General features: G+C 38.8%; 1 protein-coding gene and 1 long non-coding RNA gene across 7 annotated transcripts in view; one reads left to right on the forward strand and one right to left on the reverse strand.

Annotated features, from left to right (window-relative positions):
• Nucleotides 1-18175, forward strand: part of LOC126471137 (delta(14)-sterol reductase LBR-like) — an 887948-nt gene that overhangs the window by 305336 nt on the left and 564437 nt on the right. For 2 of the 3 annotated variants that reach the window (XM_050099228.1, XM_050099230.1), the window contains 2 exons: nucleotides 13126-13200; nucleotides 14644-14718. The exons of the other annotated variant lie outside the window; for it this stretch is intronic. In XM_050099228.1, coding sequence (XP_049955185.1) covers nucleotides 13126-13200; nucleotides 14644-14718 — 150 coding nt within the window. The remainder of the gene's footprint in view (nucleotides 1-13125; nucleotides 13201-14643; nucleotides 14719-18175) is intronic. 3 annotated transcript variants of the gene reach the window in all.
• The window catches only part of LOC126471143 (uncharacterized), a 611803-nt gene that overhangs the window by 18612 nt on the left and 575016 nt on the right, over nucleotides 1-18175 (reverse strand). The window lies entirely within an intron of this gene.

The raw sequence follows: 18175 nt of genomic DNA on the forward strand, positions 1-18175 counted from the left end.
TCTCGAAATGCCTTCACAAAAGAAGATGAAGTAAATATTCCAGAATTCAAATAGAGACCAGCTGCCAACGTCAGTAACGTAGAAGTAAATATCTTCGGTGTAGTGAACAACTTAAATCGCTTAATAAAAGCAAGTCTTCTGGTCCAGACTGTATAGCAATTAGATTCCTTTCGAAGTGTGATGATGCATTAGCTCCATATTTAATAATCATATACAACCGTTCACTCGACGAAAGATCGGTTCCCAAAGACTGGAAATTTGCACAGGTCACACCAATATTCAAGAAATGTAGTAGGAGTAGTCCACTACATTACAGACCCACGTCGTTAACATCAATATGCAGCATGATTTTGGAGCATATATTGTGTTCAAACATTATGAATTACCTCGTAGAAAACTGTATTGACACACAGTCAACATGGGTTTAGAAAACATCGTTCCTGTGAAACAGAAGTCGCTCTTTACTTACGTGAAGTGTTGAGTGCTATTGACAAGGGATTTCAGATCGATTCCATATTTCTGGATTTCCGGAAGGCTTTTAACACTGTACCACACAAGCGGCTTGTAGTGAAATTGCGTGCTTATGGAATATCATCTCAGTTATGTGACTGGATTTGTGATTTCCTGTCAGAGAGGTCACAGTTCGTAGTAATTGATGGAAAGTCATCGAGTAAAACAGAAGTGATTTCTGGCATTCCCCGAGGTAGTGTTATAGGCCCTTTGCTGTTCGTTATCTATATAAACGATTTGGGAGACAATATGAGTAGCCGTCTTAGGTTGTTTGTAGATCACGCTATTGTTTATCGACTAGTAAAGTCATTAGAAGATGAAACACAAATTTCAAAACGATTTAGAAAAGATATCTGAATGGTGTGAAAATTGGCAGTTGACCCTAAATAATGAAAAGTGTGTCATCCACATGAGTGCTAAAAGGAATTTGTTAAACTTCGGTTACATGATAAATCAGTCTAATCTAAAAGCTATAAGTTCAACTAAATACCTAAGTATTACAATCATGAACAACTTAAATTGGAAGGAACACACATGAAATATTGTGGGGAAGGCTAACCAAAGACTGTGTTTTATTGGCAGGACGGTTAGAAAATGTAACAGATCTACTAAGGGGACTGCCTACACTATACTTATCCGTCCTCTTATAGAATACTACTGCACAGTGTCGGATCCTTACCAGATAGGACTGACAGAGTACATCGAAAAAGTTCAAAGAAGGGCAGCACATTTTGTATTATCGGGAAATATGGGAGAGAGTGTCAAAGAAATGATACCAGATTTAGGCTGGACATCATTTAAAGAAAGGCATATTTTGTTGTGACGGAATATTCTCACGAAATTCCAATCACCAACTTTCTCCTTTGAATGTGAAAATATTTTGTTAACACCGACCTAAATAGGGAGGAATGATCACCACAATAAAATAAGGGAAATCAAAGATCGTACTGAAAGATGTAGGTGTTCGTTCTTTCCGCACGCTATTCGAGATTGGAATAATAGAGAATTGTGAAGGTGGTTAGATGAACCCTCTGCCAGGCACTTAAATGTGATTTGCAGAGTATCCATGTTTATAAATAGACATTCGAAATGTAGTGGCATTTTCTAATAAGGGAATGATCAGTTTGTACAGAATTACAGTTAATACGTAATATAGATATGGTTTTTTCATAACAACTTTCTCAATATTTCTGTTACAGCACATACATTGTGTATCCAGATGCGAGGAATACAAATAATAACACACAAAATAGACTATGTGTAGTCACACAAAAAACATTCACTTAGAATATAGATAAACAAGAATAGGATACATCACAAACGTACATGTTTGTAATGTTGTTACGTTACAACTTGGATAGCAGATTACCTTCGATGTGTCAACTCGACTAGCAATTTATGAATTTACTTTCTCTTGAATGGTTTGTTGTTCAAATTTAATGGTGGTACCAGCATGGTATTTAGTATTTTGTTACTCCCAGGTGTCTCAACTCAACCAACAATTTATGAATTTACTTTCTCTTAGATTGTTCATTGTCAAAATTTAACAATGCTACCAGCACAGTATTCAGAAAAAAGCAAAAACTGATGAACATGGTGTATTAAACCGAAAACTGTGAAGTACAGTGAAAAGTGTCGGAATCTAACATGATGGTGCGTGTTTTCCTTCTGTAGCCAATGGCAGTTTATTTTGGTCGACAAGACTTCAGGCCACATAGATACTAAGCTTGAAACGTGTTTTCAGCTACTTGATGTGGACACAGTTTGGAAACATCTTCTGAAACACGAACGTCTATCTATAGCAGTGTTGGTACAGATCAAAGGAAATGTTTCAATCCAGCTACTGCATGTCACCACTGCACGGTGAAAATGTATGCTTATATGTCGCATTGTGTGATCTGTTTTATAGAGTTGTTAGTGTTTTATTTTCTCTTGCTGTATGAAATTTTTCTGGGGAGTGGGTGGGGGGGTGGGGGGTGGGGGGGGGGGGGGGAGAAGAGGTGCAGTGGACATGGCAGTAGAGTGTCAAGCTGTCATTGTTGTACCAGGCTGGCAGCTGCTTGTGGAATATATGAAGAAAGTAGTAAAAGAACAGCAATAAAACTAGATGCTCTGCAGAAAACTGCTGCTACATTTGGTAGAATACTGAGAAAGACTGCATAGAAGACAAAATAAGGTGGATTCTCCTAGCGTGCTTCCAGATGTGAAATGTATACTCATGGCTGTGAAATTCATCTCCCGTTGACAAAAAACTAAGACTAACAAGATGTCTGGTTGTAATTGCTTTCCTAACATTTCTATCTTTTTCTAAATAACGGTGGTGCCATATTTTCCAGAAAACCAGGAAGTTTCATATCAGTACACACTCCGCTGCAGAGAGAAAATTTCATTATAGAGCTCTCTTACACACTCAGTTCCCATGTGAAGCAAGCTTTTCCCACCAGTTGTTCTATGGTGTGTTTTCGCTCACCAAAGATGATGATTGTATGCAACCAAACAAATAGATTTCTTAAAACTAATGTTACCAACTTTTATACAAACTACATATATTGCCAACTATATTACCAACTACTATACAAACCATCCATAAGATAATAATGTAGTTTTAAAACCAATTACGAAATTCTTTGATAAATGCAACCTTATTCTGTTAAAGTACGGAACACTGATAGATGCTTACGGCCTTCAGGTCACAAGTCACAATAAATAAATAAAAAAATAATGAATGGCAATGAAAATTCACTAAGAAATCTCCACACCGTAAATATGATGTACAAAAGATAAATGGCAATGAACAATTTACAAAAGAAATGCAAAATTTAAAACCACAAAATTGGCAACAACTGCAAGCAGGACTTTTAAATGCAGCTGAAACTGTAGCACCGCAAACAAGAACACGTAAACACCCATGGTGGACAGATGAGTGTGACCAACTGATAAATCTCAGACAACAGGTGTGGCAAAATTGGTTGTGCAACAAAAATCAAAAGACCCTGGAAGATCTCAAAGATACCAGGAAAACAGTCACAAAAGCAATACGTACAGTCCATAAACAACACGAAGACAAAAGATTGCAAGACATAGAAAATGATTTCAAGAAAAACAATTCCCGAAATTTCTACAGAGTATTCAAACAAAAATTAACAAAGTACTCTCCTCCATCACTCCAGTTCAAAAATGACCATGGGGAAATTGCTCATACCAACACCGAAAACTGTGAAATTCTTGCAAAATACTTTTCTAAATTACTGAATTGTGAAAAGCCTGCAGAAAAATTTGAGTTCCATCATACACAACGAAACCCAGACTCAAAGCCACCAAGTTTACAAGAGATTAAAGAGATAATTCAGTCACTGAAAAATAACAAAGCATCAGGATACCAAATCATCGCAGAATTATGGAAAAATGCAGGAGAAAATCTTATTGCAAAACTCAAAGAAATTACACATGAAATCTGGAAAACTGAAAAAATCCCCACAGATTGGAAGACTGCAATCATACATCCTCTGTACAAAAAAGGAAGTAAAACAGACCCCAACAACTATCGTGGAATCTCTTTATTGTCAATAACATACAAAATTCTGTCTAAAACCCTACTAAACCGCACAGAACCTCAGCTGGATTCAAAACTAGGCGAATACCAAGGTGGGTTCAGAAAAGGTCGATCTTGCGTAGAACAAATCCTTAACTTGAAAAACTCAATGAAATATTTACATAGTACTTCAAACAAAAGTTATGTCATCACGTTTGTCGACTTTAAAAAAGCATATGACAGTATAGACCGAGAATCCCTTTTTGAAGTATTAGCAGAATTTGGACTAGATCAAAAGACAACAAACATCATAAAAGAAACACTCACGGAGACCAAATCCAAAGTAAAATTTATGGGAGAATTGAGCACAGAATTTGAAATAGACATAGGAGTACAACAAGGGGATGTACTGTCCCCAGTGCTCTTCAATTGTACTCTTGAAAAAGTTGTTAGAGAATGGAAAAATGCAGGTGCACCAGCACACAGACTGGGACCAAGACATAAGGGCATAGAATTAGACTGTTAGCATTTGCTGATGACATGGCACTGATCGCACAAGACATTACCGATGCACAGAAACCGCTAGAATTATTACAAGAACAGGCAGCTAAAATAGGATTACAAATTTCATTTGAAAAAACAAAATTTATGACTGACGTCAAAGATGCACCTTCTGATCTCAAAAATGGTAATAACTACATCTCTCGAGTAAAAGAATTTAAATATTTAGGTGAATGGATTGCAGAAAATTGTAATGAAAAGAAATCTGACAGATCAAGAGTCTAGAAAATGGAGACGGCGTTTCAGTTAACAAAAAACATTTACAACAAAAAGAGTCTCTCGTGGAACTGCAAAATACGACACTATACAACAGTAATTAGACCCGAAGCTCTCTACGCATCTGAGACAGTAAACCTTCAACACAGAACACTAAAAGAGGAATTAGAAGTGAAAGAACGTAAGATAATGAGGAAAATCCTAGGACCAAGAACTAAAGATGGGGTACATTATCCAAAACCCAATGCAGAAATATATAAAAATATCTCCAAAATAACAGACACAATGCGCATGAGAAGAATCCAATTCATGGGGCACTTAGAAAGAATGGACTCAAACAGGTTAACACACAAAATCCATACATTTTTAAAGAACAAAACTAAAAGACCGAACTGGTACAAACAGACAGAAAAAGACCTGAGAGAATTAGGGTCTCCAAATCTACATGATAGAAATGAAATCAGAAAAATCACAAACACGCGGGGTTTTGAGGAAGAAGAGAGAAAAACTAACCGACATACATGGTCTACGCAACGAAAGCTAGCCCATTCGTTGTTTATGAAGGAATACTGGGCGAAAAGGAAGGCCAACAAATGTTGATTACGCATGGTCCTAAGTGATCCATCCGCGAAGAAGAAGAAGAAGAAGAAGAATGACAATGATGTTGTGTATTGTGTTTGCATGAACCTTCAAGTATTAATAATGCAGCAACACATATTACACTTTCCTCGTCTCTAGACATGACCTGGCAGACAATACAAAAACAATGCCTGGTACCCATGGCTGTTCCCTTTAATTGTTGGTATGTCTGGCCTTCAAAAGTGAAGAAGTTGTATGTCAGGATGAAGCTGGGTAAGGTAATGAGGAAAGAGGTTTTAGGTAGGGTGGCAGGTGATCGGCGTGAAAGGAAGTGCTCCATCGCAGCGAGGCCCTGGACATGCGGAATATTTGTGTATAAGGAAGTGGCATCAATGGTTACAGGGATGGTTTCTGGGGGTAATAGGATTCCAGGCGTTCGAGAAAGTGGTTGGTGTCTTTGGTAAAGGATGGGAGACTGCATGTAATGGGTTGAAGGTGTTGATCTACGTAGGCAGAGATACGTTCTGTGGGGGCTTGGTAACCAGCTACAATGGGGGGTTACCAGGATGGCCCCCTCGTACGCCAACCTATTCATGGGTCGCTTACAGGAAGACTTCTTGGTTACCCAGGCCTGCCAACCCAAAGTTTGGTACAGATTTATTGATGACATCTTCATGATCTGGACTCACAGTGAAGAAGAACTCCAGAATTTCCTCTCCAACCTCAACTCCTTTGGTTCTATCAGATTCACCTGGTCCTACACCAAATCCCATGCCACTTTCCTTGACGTTGACCTCCATCTGTCCAATGGCCAGCTTCACACGTCCGTCCACATCAAACCCACCAACATCAAACGGTCCCTTCCCTACAGCCTAGGTCTTCATGGCAAACAAATCTGCTCCAGTCCGGAATCCCTGAACCATTACACCAACAACCTGAAAGCAGCTTTCACATCCCGCAACTACCCTCCCGACCTGGTACAGAAGCAAATAACCAGAGCCACTTCTTCATCCCCTCAAACCCAGAACCTCCCACAGAAGAACCACAAAAGTGCCCCACTGTGATAGGATACTTTCCGGGACTGGATCAGACTCTGAATGTGGCTCTCCAGCAGGGACACGACTTCCTCAAATCCTGCCCTGACATGAGATCCATCCTTCATGAAATCCTCCCCACTCCACCAAGAGTGTCTTTCCGCCGTCCACCTAACCTTCGTAACCTCTTAGTTCATCCCTATGAAATCCCCAAACCACCTTCCTTACCCTCTGGCTCCTACCCTTGTAACCGCCCCCGGTGTAAAACCTGTCCAATGCACCCTCCCACCACCACCTACTCCAGTCCTGTAACCCGGAAGGTGTACACGATCAAAGGCAGAGCCACGTGTGAAAGCACCCACGTGATTTACCAACTGACCTGCCTACACTGTGAAGCTTTCTATGTGGGAATGACCAGCAACAAACTGTCCATTCGCATGAATGGACACAGGCAGACATTGTTTGTTGGTAATGATGATCACCCTGTGGCTAAACATGCCTTGTTGCACGGCCAGCACATCTTGGCACAGTGTTACACCGTCCGGGTTATCTGGATACTTCCCACTAACACCAACCTGTCAGAACTCCGGAGATGGGAACTTGCCCTTCAGTATATCCTCTCTTGTCGTTATCCGCCAGGCCTCAACCTCCGCTAATTTCAAGGTTCCGCCGCTCATACCTCACCTGTCTTTCAACAACATCTTTGCCTCTTCACTTCCGCCTCGACTGACATCTCTGCCCAAACTCTTTGCCTTTACAAATGTCTGCTTGTGTCTGTGTATGTGCGGATGGATATGTGTGTGTGTGTGTGTGCGCGCGAGTGTATACCTGTCCTTTTTTCCCCCTAAGGTAAGTCTTTCCAGTCCCGGGATTAGAATGACTCCGTACCCTCTCCCTTAAAACCCACATCCTTTCGTCTTTCTCTCTCCTTCCCTCTTTCCTGATGAAGCGACCATTGGTTGCGAAAGCTAGAATTTTGTATGTATGTGTTTGTTTGTGTTTCTATCGACCTGCCAGCGCTTTCGTATGGTAAGTCACATCATCTTTGTTTTTATATATATAATAAAAAAGGTTTTACTTACATGAGCTTTCAGAGCCAGTGGCTCCTTCTGTCAGCAGAAGAGTTGAAGGGGAAGGAATATGGGTGAAGGAAAAGGATCTGGAGAGGTTTAGGAAAGTGGGTAGAGTTGGAAAAGCCGCCCACAGTACCCCAGATAAGAGGAGACTTTATTGGATGGGATGAGAAGGAAAGACTGATTGTTGGGGACTGCACCGGACAAGAATTGAAAATCTGGGATCCTAAAGGTGGAAGACAGGATAATATGCAAGACGGAGATTACTGCTAAAAAATTGTGCACGAGTTAAGAATGAAAAGGTAAGTGCATTGTATGTAACAGAGTTGGGAGGGGAATGGTGAAAAATAGACAGGTCAGAAAATGAAAGGTGTTGAAATCTAAAATGGAGTGAAGAAAGGAGTAGTTACTGTGAAGAAATACTGAGATGGAAAAAATTAACATAAATGAAAGATGGATGGCGGGAACCAAAGATGTGTTGTAGTGCTGCAGCAGGGACAGTCACAAGGGTAGGAGCCACAGGTAGGGAGATGGGTACAGAAGGAGCATTGGGTCTGTCAAGGATATTGTGGAGACAGGGAGGGCAATGGAAAGCTGTTCTAGGTGTGGTGGGCAAAATCTCAGACAGAATGGATCTCATTTCAGGGAGTGATTGTAGGAAGTCATAGTCTTGTTGAAGTAGCTAGTTAATACATTCAAGACCAGGATAATACTGTGTGACAATTGGTGTGCTCCGAAGTCGGTTTTGGAGGAATCAGCAGTATCTGTATTGGATGTGATGGCCAAGGAAATCTGTTTTCAAACTATGCTGGTGGGGCAATTGTGTCCAGTTAAGACGGAGGTGAGAATGGTGATATATTGCTGTAAAGAGTCTGCGTCTGAACGAATATGTTTGCCTTGAATGCCAAGGCTGTATGGGCGGCAACATTTGACATGGAAAGGGTGCCAACTGTCAGAATGTAAGTACTGTTGTTTGTTAGTAGGTTTAATGTGGACAGAAGTGTGTAGGTGACCTTCGTTGAGGATGAGATCGACATCAAGGAAAGTGGCATGGGATTTGAAATAGGACCATGTGAAATTTAATTGGGAGAAGGTATTTAGAGATTCCAGAAATTTAAACAGGACAGCCTCACCATAAGTCCATAAGGCAAAGAGGCCATCAATGTATCTAAACCAAACCAGGGACTGAAGGCTTTCAGATCCCAGTAAAGCCTACTTCAAGCAACCCACGAGAAGGTTAGCATAAGAAGGAGCCACCTGTTTACCACGGCTGTACGCCCTGATCTGTTTGTATGTCTGCACATCAGAGGTGAAGTAGTTGTTGGTAAGTATAAAGTTGGTTAAAGTGAGCAGGAAGGATGTCATAGGTTTGGAATCAGATTGGCGCTGACTGAGGAAACGTTAAGCTGCAGACAGACCATTTATGTGGAGGCTGTTGGTAAAGAGGGATGTGGCATCAGTGGTGACAAGCAACTGTTCAAGGCAGGGTTCTATGTCAGGTTCACTGTTGGAAAGTTTTGGGATTGGGTTGCAAAGATTTATTTCCAGTTCACATTATGTGTGAAGGAAAGAAGGACCTTCACCAAAATGCGGGTTTAGGGCTGAAAGTGAGAGACCCTGTGATAATATAGATAATTCAGGAGGGGAGAGTGTGTTAGACTAGAGGTTGGGAACACTGTATTGTTGTGACTGGTTCTTGTGCTCATGAGTTGTTATTGGTCTGGTGGGCAGTAGTGAAGGCTGTGGGATGTTGAGGAGGTTGGTCAAGTTCGGTTTGTACTAGAGGAGTGATGGTTGATGGTGTGGTTGTTTAAGGGAGCTGCAGAGGGACAGGAAGGGAAACACCACTGTTGAGGTAGTTTAGAAGGTGGGATAGCTTTTTGAGGCAAAGTCCAGCATGTTGTTACAGTTTGAAGTTGACTTAGGAGATACCATCCAAGGCAACATGAGGGGCAGATAACTGCAGGATTTTGTAGGAGGAGAGAAATAGGGTGGAGGGGAAATTGGCATATTAGGCGTACAGGTCACAGTAAGTGCAAGAGGTGGCTATATTTGAAACTGTAAAAAAGCCTGATGTAGAATAAGATTACACCCAGAAACAGGGACTCTGTGTCAGGCCCTGGGAAGTAACTCCAATGGATGAGCTGGTTTCAAGATACAGAATGTGGGACCATAGTTTTGATAGTGCAAAAGCATGTTTTCTCAACGAATGGATGTAATACATGATGGCATACATATGGCAAGAGAGGACAGTTCGGAGTTTCACAAATGGTGGGAGTGGCAAAAAAGTGAAGCAGAGTGTGGAAAAGGATAGGAAAATGGAAGAATAGCAAGGAAAAAATCCAGAAAAATCAGATAAATTTGTACGAACTCGAATTTCTCACCAGCAAAATGGGCTATATGATATGAAGAAAGAAAAAGTCGATAAGAAAAGTTGTCAAAAGAGAGAACATTTTAAAAACTGTGCAATCAAAAGAGAAAGTCATGGGAGAAAATGTAAACTACTTTGCTTGACAAATAAAGTAATCTAGGAGATAGAAGTAAAAGTTGATCAGAGTAGTTTGGCACAAATCAAACACACAAATGTGAAAGAATTACCTATAAACAAGGTAAGTGGAGGGCAGAAAAGAAAATAGCTGTCAAATTTGCAAATAAATCGGCAAAAGATGATCGTGAGAAGGCCCTGCAGTGTAGTGAATCCTAAACAAATTATTGTAGGCAACTTCGTAAAAACGTGTCTACGAGCACAGGTATTAGTACTCCTAACCCTGTGACCTTCCCCGCTGCGAGACTTTGCCTATGCACCCCACTACCACCACCTTTACCAGCCCTGTAACTGGTAAAACATGTACTATTAAAGGGAGAGCCACCTGTGAAATGACACGCATCATATACCAGTGTTAATGTGAACACTGGTCGGCCTCTTATATTGGTGTGACTAGCACCATGTTATCAGTAAGGGGGAACGGACATATGTATACTGGCAACACACAACATCCTCTTGCACAGCATGCTCTACAACATGGCAGTCTTTACCTCAGTGCCTGTTTCACTACACACACCATCTGGATTCTTTCCCCAGACACCAGTTTCTCACAACTCTGCAGGTGGGAACTACATGTCCTTGGTTCTCGCCACCTACCTTACCTTCATTTACATTAATTTCTTCTGTCTCAGTATTTCTTCACAATAACTACTCCATTCTTCACTCCGTTTTACTTTTCTACGTCTTTCATTTTCGGACCTGTCTATTTTTCGCCATGCCCATCCCACCTCTGTTGCATACAATGCACTTAGCTTTTCACTCTTATTAACTTGTGCACAATGTTTTAGCAGTAGTGTCTGTCTTGCATATTATGCTGTGTCCCACCTTTAAGCTCTCAGGTTTTCAAATCTTGTCTGGTGCAGTCTCCAACTATCGGTTTCTCCTTCTCATACTAACTGGTAAGACTTCCCTGACCTGGGGTTCTGGGTGACTTTTCCGAACTCTACCCCTTTCATTAACCTATCGAGATCCTTTCCCTTTCTGTTGGAAGAAGGAGCCACTGGCTCCAAAAGCTTGTGGAAGTAAAACTTTTTTTTTTTCAAGTGCGTGTTCTCCTGCCACTGCTTGATGAGTAGATTTTTTATTTAGCCACTTACATTATACTGTCACAAATTGATTATTTTCGTTGTTAAACTCAATGAAAAGTTAAGGCAGAACTAGAAAATATTTTTAATAATCATTTTGAAGTGTTGTGGAGAAAATAGGACCAAGCTGATCATTAGAAATGTCAAGGTTGTGTATGAAAGAGGCGATACCTATCAATTTGATAAAACTGAAATTCAACCCACCTTTCCTACTGAAATTAGGAAAATAATAAATTCACTCAAAAGGTAAAGCTTGTATGGAATTGATATCATTTCCAAGACAGTACTAAAAGAGTGTTCCCAACCCGGTACATAGGATTCTCAGCCACTCGTGTAGTAGCTCACTGAAGCAGGGCATTTTTCCAGGTAGACTGGAATATGCTATTGTTAAACCATTGCATAGAAAAGGGGATAGGTCTGATGCTAACAATTACTGCCCAATCTCACTTCTGACAGCTTTATCCAACATTCTTGAAAGAGTGATGTATTCAAAAGTAGGTTCTTATATTTGTAAAAATGAAGTACTTACAGAATATCAGTTTGGTTTTCAGACTGGCTTTTCAACAGAAAATGGTATATGTGCTTTCGCTGATCAACTATTAAATGCTCTGAATAAAAGAACATCACTCATTGGGATTTTTAGTGACCTCCCAAAGGATTTTGCTGTGTGAATCATGAAATTATTCTAGATAAGCTTAAGTATTGTGCTATGAGAGGACAGTGCACAAATGGTTTAATTCATATTTAACTGGAAGAATGCAGAAGGTTGAAATTAACAGTACAGATAGGCTGCAGAAATCAGCAGAGTCCTCTAACTGGGGAGGTATCAAGAATGGTGTCCCACAGTGTTCAGACTTGGGTGCCTTACTGTTCTTAATATATGTTAATGACTTGTCACTCTTATGTTCACGAGGATGCAAAGCTACTGCTATTTGCTGGTAATACAAGTATAGTAATCAAACCCAACAAACAAAAATTAGCTGAAGAAATTGTAAATAATGTCTTTCAGAAAATCATTAAGTGGTTGTTCTTTGCAAATGGACTCTCACTAAAATTTGAAAAAATGCAGTATATACCGTTGTGTACAGTAAATGGCATAACACCTTGATAACTATAGACTTTGAACAGAAGTCTGTTGCCAAGACAAAATATTCAAAATTTCTGGGTGATGTGAAATTGAATTGGAAGAATCACATTGATGATCTGCTGAAACATATAATTTTGGTGATAAATGTATCAGTAAATTAGCCTACTATGCCTGTTTTCATTCACTGCTTTCATATGGCATCATATTTTGGGGTAGTTCATCATTAAAAGAAAAAATAACCATTGCACAAATGCATGTAAGCAGAATAATAGCTGGAGTCCACCCAAGATCACCTTGCAGGGATCTATTTAAGGAACTTGGGATATTCACAGTGCCTTCACAATACATATATTCACTTATGAAATTTGTTATTAATAACCCATCCCAATTCAAATTTACCAAATAGCATTAAAAGTCTGACAGATAGCCAATCAAATGTAAAAACCAATTAAAACAATTTCTGAATAACAACTCCTCCATCTCAATAGATGAGTTTTTAGATAAGAAGTGTGACCAAGGTGCGGATTTCTATCGTCAATGAAGTGAATGATTGATACAAAATTCCAACCATTATTTACAGAAACTTGGTACCCGTGTTGAAAAATAATGCCATGGATCTGTGTGTCATTTTGGAGTGTAGTGCAGCATTAAGTAAAAATTGGTCTACTTTAATGATACATAACTTACTTTTAGAAGTCCTTGTACGTTCCTCCAGCAGTAATGAAAATAAAATAAGGTTCATCATATCCACTGAATGATCTAAAGTTATGTATTTAACAACATTCCTTTCTTTTTTGCCTCAGATTTTTAATTTTAAGTTCAGACACACCTTTGTGTGTGTTGTAATCCTTACTATAAAGTCTAGTATCAACAGTGCACTAACTATTTTCTGCAAATCCGCAGGATTAGCAGATCTCCACCCATCTGCAATTAGAGGATCAGACAATTTGCTGAATGAGAGAGGGAAAGTGACACCTGGTAAGTTGTATACTTATATTGTATACTTAAAGTTACCTGGTGAACTGTAATAGTTACAGTACAAGTAGACAAGGCTCAATACATTTCGTACCTTTAAATTTTGCTATCATCTTGCAATATCTAATCTAAAATCTAATGGTTGTAGGGTTGCTTTACCTATACAATGTAAAATTGCCTTCATAGAATACAAACAGATTCCTGCAAACCAGGAAAACAGTTGCTCATTCAGTTCTGTACCACATTTTATGTGAGACTTCATTGTGGTGACTACCTTACCACATTTTGTGTCGTCAAGTAATGCACTTGTAAGTGAAGATAAGGCTATTCAGCAGCTGTTTGAGATACTGAATGATTCAATAAAGGCAGACATTTTAGATACTGTTTCGTGGATGAAATATGTTTAAACTATGGTTTTCATGATTAATTTGGAGCTGATATGACAAAGGTAGAGTAAGGCATACTACCACCAATTGGACATAGTTAAACTGTAGTTCATTTACTGAGTCTCCTTTGATTTGTATTTGTGGAACATGCATTACAGAAAGATAACTATAACAAGGAAGCCTATGAAGATAATTCTAAGTACATAGGGATTTCAAAAAGTCAGTTACACGTGTCATCCTATGCTAAGACCATTGTGGGGCAGGGGGGGGGGGGGGGTGCATTGTCAGAAGAGAGTACATATTACAGGTTTCCTGCAGGCACAGCTCTGCAGTTGTGTGGATAACAGGTACATCACTGTGTGGGAATGAAATAGCGTGAAAACTGGAAACATAATCCAAAGTTTAAATACCTATGACAGTAAAATTCTTGTTGGTGAAATATCTAAATTGCACACAGATTCACTGTGAAAGTTGGGCGATATATGGACCAAATACAGCAGTCTCTCCGGCCGTAATGAAATTGTGCCGACAATTGACAAAGGCTGCGCAGATGAGAGTGATGATAATTGAGATGTCCAGATGTTGCACCTTGCAATTTCCATCTTGTTGGCAAGCTAAAAGAAAACCTGGGTGGTTTTTCCAATGAGGAGAGCATTCACACAACAGTTCACAAATGGTTCTGTGACCAAGGTGTGGATTTCTATTGTCAAGGAATTGAATGATTGATACAAAATTCCGACCATTGTTTACAGGAACTTGGTGACTGTATTGAGAAATAATGTCATGGTTCTGTGTTTCACTTTGGAGTGTAGTGCAGCATTCAATAAAAATTGGTGTATTATAATAATGTATAACTTACTTTTTGAAGTCCTTCTATGTTCCTCCAACAGTAATGAAAGTAAAATAAGGCTCATCATTTAAAATTACATCTTAACAACATGACTTTCTTTTTTGTCTCAGATTTTCAATTTAGGTTCAGACACATGTTTGTTTGTGTTCTAATCCTTCCTGTATAGTCTGGTATCAACAGTGCTCTAAATATTTTTTTACAAATCCACAGGATCAGCAGATCTCCGTCCATCTGCAATTAGAGGATCAGGCAGTTTGCTGAAAGAGAGAGGGAAAGTGACAGCTGGTAAGTTGTATACTTCAAGTTACCTGATGAACTGTATACAGTGCAAGTACACAAGGCTCAAATACACCTTGCACCTTTAAATTTTGCTATCATCTTGCAATATCTAGATCAAAAATGTTATGAGTGTAGGGTTGTTTTCCCTTTACAATGTAAAATTTCCATCGTAGAATAAAAACAAATTCCTACAAACCAGGTTAACAGTTGCTCATTCTGTTCTGTACTATATCGTATGTGAGAGTTCATTGTGGTGACTATGTTACCACATTTTGTGTCATTAGGTAATGCACAGATCTCCTTATAGTGATCACTCCGAAGTGTTGAATAAAGTAAAACCACAGATTATCCCATTTCTTCACTGGACTAATCAACAGTTCTTTAAGACAGTTAATGATTCAATGATGACAGACATTGTAGGTACCTTTGACAGTTTGTGTTGTCCTTCAGTGTTTTTGTGCCTGATATCACCACCAGACACTTGGACATGTTATATTTGGAGACTTGAATGTTTCACATAAATAATAATTCAGAAAATAATCCCCTTGACATAACATGAAATCGGTGGTTGTTACAGAATGTTGCGAATCTTGACATTTCCCCCAGTTTTGTGTAACAATGTAAATCTGGGGACATTCATTTACTGGTATTGGTAGCTGATATTGTGTAATGATGTAACTGGTCTCAGTTTATTTTTTGTTAGTTTTTTATGAATTACCTCAAGGATGTGGTTTTGCGTATCATTTTTAAAATAACCATCAACTTTCTGCATAAAGAACTCATGTCCTAGATGTGACTTCAAATGAAGATAACCTTTCTCCAATTTTTTGGTTCATTTTCATAGCAAATTGTACCAAAACTTCTACTTTCATGTAGAAATCGTTAATATTAGAACTGCTGATGGACCATTTTTGTCCCACTAAATAAATTAAGCACTGCCAATTACCATACATTGTAGATAGCCTTATTTGTGTCTGCTGCTACAATGTGGATATGAAACTGTAAGTGCAGCATGTAAATGTTCTTCAGGAGAATTCTGATTGTCCTCCATACATGTAAAGTTGTTATCAGTGATTTTCTCTTCTGTGGTTGGATTTCGTTTATTCATGAACTTACTCTCAAACACATTCAAAAATGCACAGAAACAGAGGCATGTAATATGTTGAGAAATGATGAGTGGTCATTACCACTAGAAGAGTTGATGCAGTCCTTATCTTGCATGTGCCACTGAATCCAAAGGAATAGAATTGGAACTGGCTGATCAGAGCATCAGGTAATATTATTTTACAAATCTGTAATGTCACGTAATCACTTCGGTGAAATCATGAGGTTCCTCAGATCTGATTTGAGCCCAACGCAGTTGGAGTTACTAAAAAGTGCCAGTTTTTGCTTCCTCTCAGCTGTATAGTAGGATTCATCATATATTTGTGGCGATGATCGGTTGTTCTTGTTCAGGTACAGATTTTGATTCACTCAGTTTGTGGGTTTAAAACTTGACAAGAATAAGCAAAAATACTGGATGGCTCTCAATAAAGATTCCAAATATATGCTAAATGCTTTCCCATAATTTGGTAATGATGAAACTCGTTCTGGTGATGAACATCTTATTGAATTTAAAATGAAGAAACTTTTTGATCCAAACCTAAATAAAGAAAGGAATGTGACCACTACTTCACCTCAGTTTCACTAGCATGACATCTTAAAACAAAGTGATAAAACTTGCTTGGTGTAGTAAATGAAATTAAAGGCAAGTTCCTGAATGCATGAAGGAAGCTATGGAGGAGCTATACAACACTAACCTTCAAAAATGAAAATATGATCCTTGCATCCAGCTGTACACATTGGAACTGACACAAAGTCAAAGTGTGACACAGTGACATGTTACAGTGAAACTAAGTAAAGAGTAGATGCTGTTGACATGATGGCCTGCAAGTATTGAAAGATGGTGGAAGAAGTGGTGCCCTGTTAATACTTTTTATAGTGATTCAGCAGGCATCAATGCTTGGGTAATCTACAGAGCAGTAACAAATATCAAAACAAGAAGATGAGATTTCCTTCTGAAGGTCATGGAGAAACTTGCCAAAGGCTATGCATGAACTAGGACCAGTACTCTTAACGCTATTCACATTGAATCATCAGACATAAGTGAATGTCACAGCAACTACCAGGTATGAGAATCTTGCAAAGAAGGGAAAAGTGTTTAGAAATGTGCATTGAGTGCCAAACCAGTATGCAAGAACTGAGTTGTTACAGTTTCCTATCCCTGCAGATCACAAAGCTCTATCTACAGGCAGACAACAGTGCCCTTTAGGTATCTAAAAGAACATATTTGCTTACACAAACTATCAAAATATCAATAATTGTACTGAAAACTTTTTGACTTGACTTTATTTCTATAAAAATACAAAATTCTGTCATGATATTGTGACAAATTTTCAAGTATTTCCATATTTAAATTGAATTGGATAAAAATTAAGACAATATTCCTTTGTATTTTGCTGTATTAGAATTTTCTAACTAATACGAAAGTATCTATCATGACTGTATTTGATGTTTAGAATTAAAACAAAGTAACAGACAATTGGAGTGACCATTTCTTACAAAACAACTCATCTCCTAAAATACAAAGTTGAAGAACAAACTGCAGACAGATGAACTAGAGATGGGACTTGTCCCTGCATTGGTATCAGGGGCTTCGAAAAATCTGACAGTTCCAGTGCTGATGCAGTCACTCAGTTAACCTGCATATTTTCATAGTATGCTAGTATAAGTAGGAAAACCACCACATACGGTACTTTCATTTTACAAACGTGCAAATCAGCGTGTCACATGCTCAGTTTTCTTCTGTCAGCCATTTGCAGTATGTGATCTTGCAGGTGCCATTTTGGTTTACATGTTTGTGCAGCTATAGTGCAATATTTGATGGTTTTTGTATTTATGCTTGCTCATTATGACAATATGCTGTTTAATTTATGCACCAGATTGAAAGTCTGTCAAAAACACATCATTTTTTATGTTTTGCCGTGCAAAAATCAGGAAATGTTACATCAGCAGATATAACAGTACCTCTATTCCAAGTTAAGCATTGGATAATAGCTTCATTATTAGAAAATAAAGATTTAGTGATGAAATGGGAAGCTTATGGAAAACATGAAGACAAATGTTTCAGGCTCAGGTGGAGGAAGCACTGAAAAAAACTCTGTGTTGCATCTTCAAACTAGGCTGCAGCTGTTAAGGGGCTCCAGAAAGGCTCAAAATCATGAAAAGTTCAATTTTTACTTTTTTGCGTTTTCTGAACCTGCAGACTATTACCTTTTAATAGATATATAATTTTTTCAATTCCGAAGACTACAACTATTTTTAAATTTTTTTTGAAATGTGTTCTACATGGGCGTGACCCACTGTGGCGCTGTTAAACTGCTGTCAAATGGTGTTATTATTAACGTCCGTGTTCATCAGGTAC

This window comes from Schistocerca serialis, chromosome 3 (assembly GCF_023864345.2).
Source record: "Schistocerca serialis cubense isolate TAMUIC-IGC-003099 chromosome 3, iqSchSeri2.2, whole genome shotgun sequence".
Taxonomy (NCBI): domain Eukaryota; kingdom Metazoa; phylum Arthropoda; class Insecta; order Orthoptera; family Acrididae; genus Schistocerca; species Schistocerca serialis.